Source organism: Ambystoma mexicanum, chromosome 6p (assembly GCF_040938575.1).
Source record: "Ambystoma mexicanum isolate Mex_15411 chromosome 6p, UKY_AmexF1_1, whole genome shotgun sequence".
In the NCBI taxonomy this organism is placed as follows: Eukaryota; Metazoa; Chordata; class Amphibia; order Caudata; family Ambystomatidae; genus Ambystoma; species Ambystoma mexicanum.
In genome coordinates this window covers 356,374,588-356,391,390 of record NC_090935.1, presented here as the reverse complement: position 1 = coordinate 356,391,390, position 16,803 = coordinate 356,374,588, and the positions used below count along the sequence as shown (strand labels likewise).

The 16,803-nt window shown below is 44.4% G+C and overlaps 1 protein-coding gene across 1 annotated transcript in view; it reads right to left on the bottom strand.

Annotated features, from left to right (window-relative positions):
• Positions 1-16,803, bottom strand: part of IL7R (interleukin 7 receptor) — a 563,020-nt gene that overhangs the window by 64,769 nt on the left and 481,448 nt on the right. The window contains exon 6 of the mRNA XM_069627128.1: positions 6,392-6,476. Coding sequence (XP_069483229.1) covers positions 6,392-6,476 — 85 coding nt within the window. The remainder of the gene's footprint in view (positions 1-6,391; positions 6,477-16,803) is intronic.

Here is a 16,803-nt window from a genome sequence, read left to right as displayed (position 1 = left end):
CTGCTATCTCTACCTCTCTTCCTCCTTCCCAGGCTCTCCACACTGCCTTGGCCTCCCATTTCACATGCACAACATAGGACATCCCGTCCTCCCTCTCCACCACCCCCATCTCCACTCCCTCTCCTGCTCCCCTGCCCTTGGCTCCCCTCCCTCCACCCCCCACTCTCCTCCCTCCTGCCCATAGCACCTGATGAGGACTCTAAAGTTGTCCGCTCTATGAAGGTCTCACCCCAACAGGTGCTCCCCTGCTCCTCTAGAACCATTAAGGACAACATCTCCTCTCTCGCCCTGGCTCATGCCGACCTCTGTAAGCACTCCTTCACCGCTGCCTCTTCCCCCCTATCGCTCAAGCAATCCCTCGTGCTCCATCTCCTAAAAGAGCGGTCTGCTGACCCCTCCTGCACAGCTAACTATCACCCCATTTCCACCACCTCCTTCATGGGTAAACTCTTGGAGAAGTTGGTCCTGCCCCATTTGATCCTTCATACTGAACTTGTTGGCTGCCTCCATGACCATTAATCTGGATTCCGGGTATGCAGAGGCATGGAAACTTCTCTCCTGAACACCCGTGAAGACATGCTTGCAAATCTTGACTCTAACTCTCCTGCTGTCCTCATTCTCCTTGTTCTCTCCTCTGCCCTCAATACGGTCAACCATGCTATTCTCATAAAACAGCTCTGTGATACTCTTGGCATCACAGACCGGGCACTGGACTGGCTGACCTCTTTCCTCAGTAACCTCCCTTCCCAGTTGCAACTGGGCCCTCTCTCCTCTGCCATCTCACTTTCTACCTATGGCATCCCCAGGGCTCTATCCTATTAACGTGGCTCTTCAATATCTATCCTACCCCTCTGGCTCACCTGGTTGCCTCTTTCTCTCCTCATTTCCAGTGTTATGCTGATGACACATAGCTTTCCTTCAAACTTCCCTCCACTACCTCCTCTCACATCCCCGATTTTCTGTCCGTCATCCAGGCATGGTGTGCGGCTAACGATCTCTGTCTTAATGCCAGTAAGACTGAGATCCTTCTTATTGGGACACCTGCGCCCTGTTTCCCTCCTACACTCTGGCCACCCTCTTTGGGCCCTCTACCCTCACTGTCTTGTGAGGCCAAAAACCTTGGGGTCATCTTTGACTCCTCTCTCTCCTTCACCCCTCACATCTTGGACCTTGCCAAGAAGGCCCACTTTCAGCTTCACCTCCTTAGAGGCATTCTCCCTTTCCTCCCCTATCTCCGGAAGCTTAATGTCTCCAAAGCTCTGGTCCTCTCTTGCTGGACTACTGCAACAGCTTCTTCCTCAATCTCCCCCTTTCCTCCCTCAGCCCACTTTAGCTAATCCAGAACAGGGCTGCGAGAGTTATCCTTGGCCTCAAGTACAGGGGCCGTATCTCTACAGTCCTAAAATCTCTCCACTGGCTCCCGGTCGTCGTGAGGATTAAATTCAAGACCCTCTGCATCATCTACAAGGCTTTCTTGGGACTGGCACCACGCTATCTCCAACTTTCTCTTCCTAAATACTGCCCTGCTAGAGCCCTCTGCTCCTCTACCTCCAACTCTCTGTATGTCAAACACTTCTCCAAACAGAGAGTGGAGGACAGGTATCTCTCTTCAGCTGGTTCCTCTCTTTGGAACAGCCTCCCTGCCCCACTCAGACTTGAGCCAGTGCTCCTTAAGTTCCGGAAACTCCACAAAACCTGCTTTTCTCTACCTCTTTCCTCTTTCCCATCCCTGCAAATCACCCCACTGCCACTGAGACTGGTTGCCCGGTCCTTCATGAATCTCATAGGTTACCAGGTCCTCTACCCAGTCGACACCAGCTCCCTTCCCCACTCAGCACTGGCCTTGTGGGCCCCCTAGCAGCTGTGCATCCCGCCTTTGGGATTCCTCCGCCCTAGCACTTAGCCAGTGGCCTCCTCCCTTGGCACTATGTGGCACTTCCCTTTCGGGCTCCCACCAGCACTTGCCCATACCTTGCTCCCTTCCCTACCTCCAGTATGTCTCTTCACTGCACTTGCACATCCGAATGTCACAAGGCCTAGTAGGACCACAATTGTATATTTACTGTTTTTGCCATTGTTATTTACCTTTCCTGCTCCCTCCCCAATTGCTCAATAAACAAATAAAAAATATATTGTGGCATGAGAATATCTTTTTTAAAGCCCTTTCTTAGTAAGAAGGACCTGAGCACGGTCAACCTCAAAATTCTATTGGGGATAAGAAGGGTATCGGGTAGTAGAGGATAGTGCTGCTTTGAAACAGCAATGCTTGGGCCTGTCTGGGTTCTGATGGAGAATAATTTTTGTCTTGCTCATCACCCATCTCTTCATCATTATTGCCTGGCCAGTGGATGGGGGTGGCAGAGATGGAGACCTTGGAATTTTAGTCTCCTTTCAAGTACTGTGACTGTTGTTGTTCCCTGATCATTGTTGATCTGCACCCCTTCCTGTTGTGTCTGGAGATGCTGGGTGGAAATGAAAGAGCACCCTCCTCTGTCACACCCAGTGGATGTTCAATGTTGTAGTGCAATACCTGTGCATTTTCTGAGTGACTTGTGGAGGGGGAGAGGAACGTCAGTTGGATGATACCCTCACTTGTCCAAACACAATTCTTGCCTCCCCAATACAAAAAGTAACTGCTGCAGTAGAAATGAAAAGACCACAAGCAACATATTTCTCCCTGCCTCTCACTCAATTGGGTGCTGACAATACATCCAACTTTTGTCACCTGCCACCTCTTTGAATCTCCTCTGCCCCCTCTCACCACTATCTTCCTCAAGCTGCACCCAGGAATTGCTGGCTCGTCCCACTCCTCCTTTCAGGTGTCACCAAATGGCATGTCCCTCATTCACTCAATTCAAGAGATGAACATTGACGGGTTTGTCACCCGCCTCTCTCAATCCCTGCTGCTCTCTCCTAGGAAAATCCAGTGAGCGTGACTCTCCCGTAAGCCGCCCGAGGCTCATTCTGCTCCTTCTCCCAGGAGTCACCCAATGGCGCTTTTCTCATGCACTTGTTTCAAGAGATAGACACTGACTAACTGTATCCCCCATGATTAATCAGAAATGTTCTAATTCTGCCCAATTTGCACTTACATCTTGACACAGTGAAAGACCTGATCCCTTCATTCACTTTTAAGACTAGCAAAAAGGACCCCTAAATAAAAATAATTATCAACCCTTTCAATTATATTCTTCCCCAAACTCCATTGGAAAGGGGATGGGCTTCCTGCCTTTGTCAAAATGCGTAATCCCGGCCTTACTGATATGTATTGTCAAGGGATTTTTCCTAGTATACACCAACTCTGCCGATACTGCTCTTTGATGCTTTAATGGTGTATGATCAAGTAAAATAATATCATCTGCATATCCCATCCAAGGAATATGCTGATTCTCGGAGGGAACATTCTAGCATTTTTCGAAGGCTGAGGGTATAACAGAAATATACATATACATTGAAAAACAAACGTGCTGGTACACGCCCTTGATTCAAACCAATATTAGTATTGATTTCTTGCACTGTCTAATCTTATCTGGACAGAGGTATCAGTATAGAGTTGGTTTCATTTAAAAAAAATGTCCCATTGGGATACGCCATTGTAATAATTCGGACCATAGTTGATCGATGCAGTCAAAGGCAGCGCTGCAATCAATATAGGCAACGTACTAAGGATATCCCAATCCTAATTTGGCTCTTCCCGTAAGAATAGCAATACAAAGATGTTATGAATGGTAGAGCGGCCCTTATGGAAGCCAGTTTGAAATAGGTTTAGAAAATTACTGTTCTCCGGCCAGTGATATAGTTCTGTATAAGAATTGATGCAGAAATCTTGCTATAGAGACCGGACAATGCAAGCACTCAGTAGTTTGCAGGGTTCTCTTTCTCCCCACTCTTACGTATCGGATTAAGACGTAAGACGGACTGTCTCCATGACTTAGAGATAAAATTACTTTTAACCACTGCCAACAAAAATATACAAAATGTATGACCAATGCACAGGATTGCCTTAATTAGTGCTTTAGATACACCATAGAATTTCTCAGCCACATTATTAAGAAATGAACATACTCTTCATTGATATGCGATAAATAAAATTGTATGTGTTCCAACCCTCTTACATTATCTGCTGGCTTGTTATATATATGAAAGCTGTACCTTAACCTACACCACACAACTTCTGAGATGGGATTTATCTGATTCACTGCATATTAAGATGTTTATTTATGATGTACCAACATTTTTGAGTCATTTCTTGCTAATGTTGTTAGCATTATTTGTCAATTCACACTTTTAATAGAAAGAGGGTGTCTCTTCAACCAAATTTGGTATCGCGTTTTATTTTTCTTAATGGAATCCCTTGTTTGAGAACCCTATTTTAATTTATTTCGCAGTTAAATCTTCTCAGGGCCTGTTTACACCCAGCAATGTTTGCATCATATGTAATATTCCATTTAGTCAGGGAAATTGAATTACATGTCTTAGAGTCCAAGAGTCCAAAATGTTTAGTCAAGCTATATTATTACTACTGGGCAGATTATATTTGTAACCACTAGGACGATTAGAGTGGGATCGGGGTTGAAAGCCGGCAATCCAAATGTTCGAGGGAGAAAAGACAGAATATTATTTTACCGAAATAACCTTTCGTCTTTTCTCTGAACATTTACAACTTGGCCCCGGCACCCACACCCACCCCCACATCCCTACTTACCTTGTGTCCCTGCAACACCTGTTCCCTTTCACTTCTGTGATCAGGAACCAGTGCCGCAGGGTCCTTTTTTTTGGGATGGCTGAGTAAGGGTGCGGGGGACACCCCCAAAGCCCCCGCAGCCCCCAGTACCGAATGCTTGATCTAGTCGTACTTTTCCATCGTTGCGAAATTTTTAAACGGCCGAAGCCCCTCCAAATCATGCATTCGGTCAAATATTTTCTGACATTTTGGATGTTTCCATTAGAATGTGGACTCCTATGGACACTGTCAAAGGTTTCCTCTGACCACCCCTATTATATTGAACAGAATAATAAAAACCAATCAAATCTGAACTTACCCAATAACACGGGTATGGTGAAGTATAATGGAACAGCCTCCACGTGCATAGGAATGGCATTTCATGACATCCTCCAAAAAAACTTTCATGAAAAAAACGGTTTTTACCGCTATGATTGAGGGGGCAGTGATTACTGTTGCACTTTTCACAGCCTACACTCTCCACCTCCGGCTGAACATCCTGTGCCCTAATGGAAGGAACTGGTGCAGGGTACTAGAGGAGTTAGGTTCAGGGGACGGTGTAAGCTTCTTCTCGCAGCCACTGGTAAGGAAGGTTAATTGGAAGCCCAATGGTGTTGTTTCACAAATTGCGATGGAGACACTCCTTACGCCTTGAATTATCTAATGCAAATTGAATATGCAAACGTTTTATTAAATATAATTTTGAAAAGGTCTGGGCCACGGGTGTCCCCTCTGAGGTTCATTTTCTAAAGCCATGGCGTGTTTATAATAGAGTACTATTTGTTCGTCTTGCCTTATTTTCGTGATTGTTTGAAGCCAGAGTGAATCATTCAACCTGACCAGGCCACCTGTAGTTTGTCTTCATGGCCAAAAGAGTATTTCCTCATTCCGGAAATGCATCATGCAGATTTCAAAAGGAAAATGTAAACTGCATTTCTATTCCTGTTCGCGGGATGAAAACGCATATGGGACAGCAGCAGTGTACTGTGGTTACATGTGATTTTACCGACGGAAATTGCAGAGTGGTACATTTCATTGCGGCAAAAACACTGAAAAACGTTTTTCCATTTTTATTTGGGAGGTTTGATCCCCCAACATCCTGTTTTTCCACCCTTATAACAGCACCCCAACCCCATCCCAACCCATTTTAACCCCTTACCCCACTACCCTTTATGTCCGTGGTGAAAAGTACCACTCTGTAATGTTTTAGATGAATTGACTGGGTACCTGTACTGTTGTTCTGGGAAAGAAAAACATGCAGAAGGGGTGGGAATCATGCAAAGATTGGACATCTTTAGGAAGGGATGCAGTAGCGTATCCCTTCACTTGTGGAGAAAAAGGTTTTGAAGTTCCCACATTATTTCTAAATTGTGGATGGAGTTAAGATTATGAGGTATTTTTGGCAGTTGTTCTGCCTCATAATTGTGCAGAATGAGCTCCATTTGTTTATTAGTAAATAACAGTGTAGAAAGAAATCCCACTACTTGTAAGGAGTAAGGACTATAAAAGGAGGCGAGAAGCCAAATGACACTGGTTGTCACGGTTACTGCCATGCTAACGACAATACAATAATAAAACCTTCACACATTGCTGCTATTGTTCTCGCTATATCAGACTATTAATAATCATGCAGGTTGGATTAGCCACATGAAAAAATGAACAGCGTACCTGTTTTCCCATAGAACAAAGACGATCACCATAGCAATCAGGATGACCCCCACGGTTGGCATTATGATGGCCGCCAGCGTTAACCCTGGTGAGAAAGTAAACAAACATTTAGGCCACAACCTTTTCTTTAAAACACAAGCTTCCTAATTGTCAAAAGAGTTGGTATGAAAGCTACTCTAGAGACAGCGGTACAGTATCTCGTGGGGCTGCTGGTTTGTGCATAGCGCACACACAATATACCAATGATTAGCCTGGTGGGCAAACTGGCACCTTTCGCTTCATTGCCCAAAAATGGGTAGAATGGGCAGTGAGTTAACAGGTGTTCTCACTTGCTGTGTGTACAGCAAATACTGCACAGCCATGCAGGCAGGGCCATTTTAAGCACTTTTGGGGCCCTGGGCATGGACATCTTTGAGGCCCCTGTAGAGATTTAGCATTGTTATGTTGAGCTGTGTTGCGTGTGCTGTCACGTGCACCCATGCTTATGTCAACATTCTGTGACTGGAGTTCGCGTGAGAGTTGTGACAGCTGGAGTGAGAGGGAGAAGAGGTGGTTGTTCCGGCGGGCTCGCATTAATTAAACTTAAAGAAATCTTACCTCTCATCGTCTCCGGCTCATCATTACAATTGGCGACAAGGAAAATAGACCCCACGGTGAGCCCGCAACGGAGCACGAACCCCGACGAGAGACACGCTGGTGAGCTCCGGTGCCATCTGCGTATCCATAGTGGGCATGGAGCGCAGTGCGAGGTGCCGGTGGAGCCTGCGGACGGCTCCCTCACCAGTGGTACCAACTTCAAGAACTCCGTCCCCGCTCCCCGTCTTCTGACGGCTGCCAGGTGAGAAGGGGCGCTGTGGGATCGGGGAGGAGAGCGGGCAGGAGCCGCTATTGAGCGTGCAGGAGCTGCGATCGTGAGCCTCAATAACGACTCTGCTAATTTCTACGCACTCCACAGGCCAATATTAAACTACAAAAGAAGATAGGATTACACGTCTTTGAAAAATGGCAGCAGCAAGCATGGCTCCACCCCCACGTTTTATAATGGAGGGACAGGTGGGACAGGTGGAAGTAACTGTTTGACACTTATTTAGTGGCAATTGGAGGGGATACATTTGCTGCAGCAAGAAAAGAAGCAATACTTCTGCACAATCTAGGCACGGAAGGTCGTAGCGTATATGACGGTCTTCCACAGCCTCCTCATGAAGGACAAGGAGAAGTAGATCAGTACACCCTAGCTGCGAAAAAACTGGAAATTCATTTTGAGGCGAAGAAAAACATAACCTTTGAGAGACATCCGTTTTTCCAGAGAACACAAGATCCCAGTGAACCAGTGGAGAATTTCATTGCAGCGTTGAGATCTTTGAGTCACACATGTGAATTTGGTCAGTTAACAGATTCGCTAATAAGAGATCAATTAGTAAGGTGCACAAGCAACTTGAAGATACAAGAAAGGTTGTTGACAAAAGATGCATCTCTGGAAGGGGCGGTGGATACTGCGAGAAGTATGGAACAGACCCATAAGTACATGACGACCATGAAAGGTGAAAAGCAAGAAGGTGAAGTGGCAACTGTAGGAGGAGTCAGAAGACCGAATGTGAATAGAGAAAGTAAGTGCTACAAGTGTGGTAGCAATAGGCATATCTCCACTAGTGCATTTTGTCCTGCGAGGAATATATCTTGTTTAAAATGCAAAAAGAAAGGCCATTTTGCAAGAGTCTGTAGAGGATCAAATCAGGTACACAATATTGAACCTGGGACAAGAATGCCAGAACAATAAGAAAGTGAGAGTATATTCCAGAATTTACAAACAAAACATGTCTTGGAGATAGAGGAAGTGTCACACAAAGGGAACTCCCCTACAGATTTTTTCATGATAAATGCTAGAGTTGTAACCCTTAAGGTGGATAGTTGCTCGCCTTGGACTTTAGTATCCAAAAAGACTTATGAGAACTGTCTACAAGGTTCAATCAATGATCTTGAGCAGCACACCATAGAACCATATGCCTATGGCAACGTGAGGATTGAGATTTTGGGAAAATTTCAAGCAACAGTGGAGTACAAAGGAAGAAGATGTGAATCGGATGTATATGTGACGCAGGAAGGATTTTCCCTGTTAGGGTGGAGTGAACAACATAAACTGGGCATACGAATACAAACGAATGCGGAGGAACCAATTACCATTGCAGAAGTTGATGACAAATGGGAAAATAAATTTCCAGAAGTGTTCCAACCAGGTTTGGGGATGCTCAAAGGATTTGAGCATGAAATTCGAGTGAAGGCTGATGCAGTACCTCAGGTGCACAAAGTGAGACCTGTACCTCATGACTTGAGAGAATAATTGAAGGTTGAGATAGAGACCTTGATGCAAGAAGGAATCACAGAACAAAGCGAGAGTTCGGAGTGGTTATCTCCTATAGTAGTGGCAATGAAACCAAATGAACAAATAAGGCTTTGTGTGGACATGAGAGATATAAATAGGAACATACTTGTAGACAGGCATCATCTACCATTAATTGGGGATACGTTATCAACACTTAAAGGAGCTAAGGTCTTTTTGGTGATTGATCTCTCTCAAGCATATCACCAAATTCCACTGAAAGAAGACTGCCAGCATTTAATGGCGTTTATAACACCCTTTGGAACTTTCAAATATTGTAGAATGCCATTTGGGCTGGCTTCGGCAGCTTCGGTGTTTCAGAGAGTGATGGACACCATACTGGAAGGAATAGAGAACATTGTGAAATTTCAAGATGATGTACTTATATATGGAAACAGTGTAACTGAACATGATGAAGTGTTGTCAAAAGTGTTGAGCAGACTGTCTGATGTTGGTTTGACAGTAAGGAGAGACAAGTACAAAATAGGGGTTGATAGAGTGCAATATCTTGGGCATGAAATTGATAAGAGTGGGGTGAGACCAAAGAAATGCTTGGTGGAGGCAGTTAAAAGTGCGTCTGTACCTTCTAATAAGGATCAAGTGAGGTCCTTTTTGGGCCTTGCCGAATATTATCATAAATTCGTCAAGGATTTCACAATGGTCTCCAGCCCATTAAGATTGTTGCTAAAAAAGGGTACCAAATTTGTATGTTCCTCAGAGTGTAGTGCAGCATTTGAAACCATCAAAGATGCCATTAGCAAAGCTCCCTCAATTGGAAAGTTCGATTCATCAGATAAAGCAGTGTTGGTGGTGGATGCTAGTGTGTTGGGGTTAGGAGGGACTTTGGTGCAATATGATGTGGAAAATGAGGAAAGGGTGATTGCTTTTGCATCTAGGGCACTGAGAGGAGCAGAGAGTAAATACTTGAAAGGGAGGCGTTGGCCATGTTCTGGGCCATCACGCATTTTAAAAACTTTTTGTGGGGCAGACGCTTTGTTGTAAGATCTGACCATAAGCCACTGGTGCAATTATTTGAGAGTGGAAGGTGGGCTTTAGGTTCTCACAGGATAAGCAAGTGGGGACTAGGATTAAATGCATATCATTTTTAAATGAGTTTTCTTCCAGGAAAGAAAAAATTAGTAGCGGACTGCCTGTCCAGGTTACCCATGGAGAACAAAACAGTTAACGTGAGTGAAAGTGAAATGGAGGATTCAGTTGTAGCCGAGGTTTTGGGAGCAATTAATGAGGAAATGTGGTCAGAGGGAGAATATTCTGATTTGGAACTTAAATGGGTCAAAGAGTGGACTGTGAAGGGATGGCCTCAAAAGAAAACTTTAGAAAGCAAATTTGATGTTTGGTGGGAGCTTAAAGACGAATTGAACAATTTTGAGAATAAATTTAGTAGAGGCAGATGTTTTGTTCCCCCTGAGTCGATTAGGTTCAATCTTCTGGAGTTGGCTCATGAGGGCCACCCGGGTGAAAATGCCATGAAAAGGAAACTGCGGAAAAGTTATTGGTGGCCAAAAATTAACAGGATGCCTGAGAGATGGGTCAAGGATTGAGTAATATGCCAAGCGTGTGACAAGACCAAGGTGGTGCGAGAGACCCCATTAGTTCCAAATTCTGTTCCAATGCAACCTTGGTCCAAAGTAGCAGTGGATATCATGGGGCCCATCAAAGGGTTGGAAGGAGGTCTAACATTTTTGTTTGTGCTTGTTGATTACCATTCCAAATGGGTTGAGTGGGAAGCGGTCAAGGAAGTCACTGCAGGAGAGGTGATAACAGTTTTGGAAAAAGTATTCCTTAAAGAAGGAGTGCCTACTGAATTGGTATCGGACAATGGTGTTCAATTTGTATCTGAGGCGATGAAGACATTTTTGAGTAGTTACATCATAAAACACATCAAGACAGCATTGTATCATCCCAGAGCGAATGGTCTAGTTGAGAGGGTAAATCGATGGTTAAAAGAAGGTTTACAATTGGCAATGAGAGGGAAGCAACCTTGGAGAGAAGTTTTGAATGTAATGACATGGAGTTATGTTAATACACCACATTCGTTGACAAAGGTTTCTCTGTTTGTGTCCCTCAAAGGGAGGGAACCGGGAACCAGATTGTGTCCAGGTTGGTTAGGTGAAGCTAAGGTAGTTCAAGTGGATAGAGCACAAATAATGAAACTCTTAAAAGCTAGCCAAGAAAAGAATGTAGCAAATTTCAATGTTCGTGAGGGAGTGAGGGAACGCAAATGGAAAGTGGGAGAGGAGGTGTATGTGAAGAACCCCAGGCTAGTAAATAAATGTTTAGAGAGCAAGCATTTAGGGCCTAAAAATATATCTGCTTTCAAGAGGTCTGTAGTAATATTGGATGGAGGGGAAGTGTGGTCAAAAGGAAGGATTGCGAAAGTGCATGGGGTGAATGTGAAAGCAGGGAATGCAGAGAACGATGTGAAAAATGGGAGTGAAAAGGAAGGAGTGAGGAGTGAGAATAAGTTAGGCAATCCTGGTAGGTTATGGACTCAACCTACCTGGTTGAAAGACTATGTATCGTGAACTTATTTTGTTTCTGTTTATTCAATGTTTTGGAGGAAAAAAAAATGTTTTCTCTAAATTTTAATATTTATTTATGCAGAAATTTCTCTCTATTATGTACAATATTGTTATGTGATATGTTCTTTTCCCTTTCTAAGGGGGAAGATATGTAGAGATTTAGCAATGTTATGTTGAGCTGTGTTGCGCGTGCTGTCACGCGTACCCATGCTTATGTCAACATTCTGTGACTGGAGTTTGCGTGAGAGTTGTGACAGTTGGAGTGAGAGGGAGAAGAGGTGGTTGTGCCGGCGGGCTTGCATTAATTAAACTTAAAGAAATCTTACCTCTCATCATCTCCGCCTCATCATTACAGCCCCCCTCCACCAAACCAATGGAATTAAGTGATCAAGAATGTCTGGTCGCACCCCCCCCCCCCCCCCCCCGCCCCTCCTTGCGATCACAACCTATAATGTATAGGTTGATATTCTGCTGCCAGCATTGAAAATAAGCATGTTTACTCCCTTTAAGTCCCCTTGCAATCTTCATTCTTGCTCTAATCAGAATGATAAACGAATAGCATTTCAAGGCCAACATTAACAGTCTACGAAGAGATTACTTCTGTCCTAGTATAGACACAGGATACTTTTTTATCAATTGCATCCAAGAAGGTATGCAGCCTCTAGTATTAATGCAGAACCATATGTAAAAGGTACATGTAACCCAGTATAGACAGAACTCACAATTGCTGCCTCATAGAATGCAAAAAGTGCTCAAGCATGGATAGAGGAAGCCAATTGGAAGGAAAGAGAAAACTAACCATATTGTAGCATTTATAGTGTATGTAGATTAAAGGCTGCCTGGAGGGTGTCTGGATTCAGGCAGACTGATATTAGAAGTGGGGCATGGTTTTCAAATAGTGTTGCCGTTAGAGATCAAAAGAACATGTGCCTGTGGTGTTCAATATATCAATGCTCACTATTATAGTGAAAGCAACACCATCGCCAGTGAAACAAACAGTGTGGCTTTTTTGAAGATCATAGCCTGTGAAGGAAATTATTCCGAAGGGCTGCCAATTTTGAAAGGTTTAGGGACTGTCAATATGCAGAGATTCGGCAATACAAGATTAAATGAGATGCCCAGGATCACACATTGGTATGGGGTGAAGCTGGGATGTGTGCCAACTCTGCAATGTCTGCATTTGAACACTTTCTTTTCCAGTTCTTACCATGAAGTAAAATAATCTCATTTTATAAAACGGACTTGGAAAGTAAACCAATCACATTAGCAAACATGAATGTTTTAAAACAAAATATTATAGAAGGGTGTTTCAAGCAAAATGGGAATGATTCTAGCTTCATTCTCTCCATCATCAAGGGAAGTATATAAGTATCAGCATACCAACTGATGTGATTTAACAGATTTGATCTGTGTTTGTCTTTTGTATTTTAAAGCTTTAAATACTTCATAAACACTGGCTTGTGAAATTTTAATTTATAAATGTGCAGAAAAACCTTTGACTTTTACGAAAAATTAAACAATCTTTTGTGTACAATGAGCAGACTTTAAAATATGCTTGCCCGAGGCCTACAACATCTGGTTCTGCTACTTCTGTCTACCACCCCTTCCACTCAAATGGCCTACATAAGAAAAAAGATCAAATAATAGGCTAAACGATGCCACCAGCATGAGAGAAGGCAAACCTCACAGAAGACAGCGCAGTAATGTAAGAGATATTAGATGATTTGACCAGGATCACCATCGTCTGCTGGCAAAGCCAGGATACAAGCATGAACACTTTGGTTCCACAGTCTTGAATTTGGATACTTATTCAGCTCTTGGACTGACAGTTTATGGATACTTATTCAGCTCTTGGACTGACAGTTTATGCTCATCTTTGGATGTGATTGCCTACGTTTTAAAACACCCCCATCTGAACAAAGCAATTTCTAGACCTTTGCCACAGGGATGACATGTTAGTTTGTATAGCAACCCCTATCTGTTGCAGGTTGCAGATGCATTGCTGATAATAGCACCTGTTTTGCTGCAACACCAAGTACATATGCAGGCATATGCAGTCATAGGAAAGGCTCAGCAAGCCTTGCTGTAATGTGCTATTCTAAACTTACGTATGAACACATATCTCTGCAATGAGTGCTTAACACACTGAGCTAACGTCTGAACCATTGTGGTACTCAACCTATCAATATGAATTTCAGCTTTGGCTATTGCACATGCTCAACATAATTCCACCAGGAAGAAAAGAATGCTACATGTGTGGTGCAGTAGTGAACACACAGACTGTATACCACAGTGAACACAGAAAGCATTACATGATGAATTGATCAAGTCAGAATGTACTTGTCACCAACCAGCAGGCAATAGGATTAGAGCCTCAGCAGCATGCCATAAAATATTCTAACATGTGCTGTTCTGGTAAACAATGGTCTTTAAATCAGGCAGCCTTGTGGGGCCCCCCTTCAAGATGGGTGCCCGGGTAAGTGCCCCTTTTGTCGTCCTATAAAAACGTCTCTGCATGGAGGCACAGTTTAAACAGTAACTTGAGGGCATTGTGCGGCGCAGAAGGACTCGCGTGAGGACATATTGTCATGATTCCTGCCCCTCATGTCCCCAGCCCTCCAAGATGTCAGGCTGGAGCCCGTCCACGATCACCTACATGGCCCTCAAGGGCCTCTCCATCCCTCCAAAGACCCACTTGGAGTCAGACTTGGCGCTTGTGGCACCAGACTCACTCACTCCCATAGGATAACATTGGGGATTGGACTTGTAGTGCATTGATGGGGACAAGATGGATGCCCCCACATATTTCGATTCTCAGAACTGCAACGGCAGTCTAGTCTTTTGGGTGTGGTTCAGCCCAGAGACACCTGGGATACCCAGAGACTATTTAAGCCACGCCCAGGCTGAGAAACATGCTTTGCATTTTCTGCACCTGCAGCGTGACGCTCACTGTGTTCGGATCGGTCTCCAGTAGGCCTGAATCTTTCTTCTGCACTCAGCTCCTGCAAGAACAAGAACACCGTTAGGAACAGCCTTACCTTGCGGCGCTTCTGCCCAGCATTCATCGCTCAATCTTTTCTGCGGGCATCTTCGGCGGAGTCATTCCCATCCCGGCACGCTGCTTCCTAAGGAAAAGGGAAAAGAACAGAAAAAAGGTATTAGTAAGCATTCTGCAAATCTTTGCTTATTTTTCAATACTGTACGAGCTTCAAACACTTACCTGAATCCCAGCCGCTCTGGGGGACCTCTGTCTCCGGTACTTCTCATCCATCTGCAAGAGGGAAAAGACACTCCAGGTTAGCGTGGAAACATCTAGAGGCACCGCATACTGCGTTTACTCACCGCATTTGTTCTTCATAACCGGCATCCACGCTGAAAACGTTGTGGCACCTAAAAGACACAGAAAAAGAACTCAGTTCAATACAAATACGAAAGAGGTGCATTGCGCATTGCGCTCTCACTCACCTTCAGCGCTACTCATCTTAGCAACACGCCACCATGCCCGGACGCCGGCCATCATCTAAGGAAGGAAAGGATTGAAGTTAGAGAACTGTTCAAAAGACTCATTATACTTACCTGTCAGACTCTTGCCAGTGGAGTAGCTAGGCAGCAACGAGCCCGCATCAATCAACGCGCCCCTGCGCTGAAAGCAGGATGGAGAGCACACTATCCAAGAAAACAAGGTGAGCTGTGGATCAAAGGGAAGGTTTGGACCCCGGGGAAGAAGGGGTTCAAGCACACAGAGACAATAGGGAGTTAAACTCTGCCAATCCTGTGTTTCAGGCCCAGTCTCCAGTTGAATAGCCTCCAGGGAAGGGTTCGAGGTCGTAAGAGGTCAGAACAGGCTGAGTGACGTCCCCGTGGATACCAGGTGATCGTTACACATATACGGTTCCTGACAAAGATTGTGTGCAGTGTGACATGTAAATAATCCTATTAGCTGTGCTCTGAAAGTGCTGGCAGAATTGGTTCACGCAGCCTCAAGCCTGACTTTAAAACGGCGTCAGTACACCCCACTCCAAGATGGCAAGCAGTTTGTGTCTCCATGTGTTCTCTGAAAGGAAACACAGCAGCGAGGGAGGGAAAGTACAGGTTTGCCCCTCTGTGTGTTGCATTGACTCCCTTGCGGTCCCTTTTGTGCATACTTCTATTGTGGGATGTTTTTACCCATGCATCCGAGCCCTACCTCAAAACTGTGCAGTACTGACATGGAAAACATCATGATGGCCAGAGCTTCCCAGAAAATGCCCAGGGAAGTGCATGAAGAATAGGCTGCCACTCATTTTTGCCGATGTTATGGGCACAGAAGGGCTCTGCCTAAAACCACCATTGGACTACCCACACAGTAGTCTGAAACCATTGGGAATGGCAATGCTGATTGCCAAAAGCAACCTAGAATTGTGGGGAATTCATTTTCTTAAATCCCAAAAAGGGGTGCAGTACCAGTACTCACCACTATCAGAAAGCCGGCGTTTTAAAACCACCAGATTTTGTTTAAAACTGAATAAATGAACCCAAGGCAAGCCAAAGAAAGACTTACTGAGAGGTGGATACAATCTAAAGTTATATTCTGAACTGACTTGAAGGTTTATAACAAGACTGGCTGAGCTGTGGATTTCAGCAGTTTAAGTAAATTTGGACTGAAAAACCTAAATGTTTAAAAGAAATGAGTGACCTACTTTTGAGTGTCACATAGGTTGCAATTGTTTAAATGTCATAGTTTTAAACTTAGAATCAGCATCCTAGCTGCATATGTAAAAAATTGTCTTGACTTAAACTGGGGAACAAAAGTGACATTAGCTGGGGCCTGGCTTAAGGAACTGAATTCTGCCCACCAGCTACCCCCGACAGGAGTTGAGACTTGCACAACAGCTGTGTTCCCAGGCCTAGCTGCCCTTTTGCTGCTCCCACCAAAAGGGATATGACACTTCTCTGATTGAATTATTTGGGCTCTGCAGGAAATTGAACAAAGCCCTGTCCTGACTCAGGCAAATGTTTTATTACGGGGGCCATAAAAAGTGGCTTCCTCCTGAAGTAAAGGGGAGGAGCACTGCCTGTGAGAGCAAGCTGGCTTGGCAGAACTGGAAAAACCAGAAATTCAACCTTGTGCTGGGGGGAAACCACACCCCTGTAGCCAGAATATGGTTTTAGAAAAAGATGAATAACTCATAGAGCGGACTTGTGAAAATTATTTAAATGATACCATAATTCTTGTGATTTTTCTGCCCACATTTTAAGAGGTTTTTAGAATCGATGGCATGATCTGCGGGCAAACTAGCAGTTAAGAGGGTATTACTTAAAATGTATGCATGTTAAAAATCTGACACTTCATCAATTAATGTCCATACCCCTTGCGCACATGTGTATAAATTTGGGGTAATGTCCGATATTGCGAAACCAGTTAAAAAGTGCAAATGTCGCCATTTCTGAATGCAAGCTCCCAGAAGAGCAGATTTGGACAGGGTATAGCTCCTGTGATATGTGATGGGTGC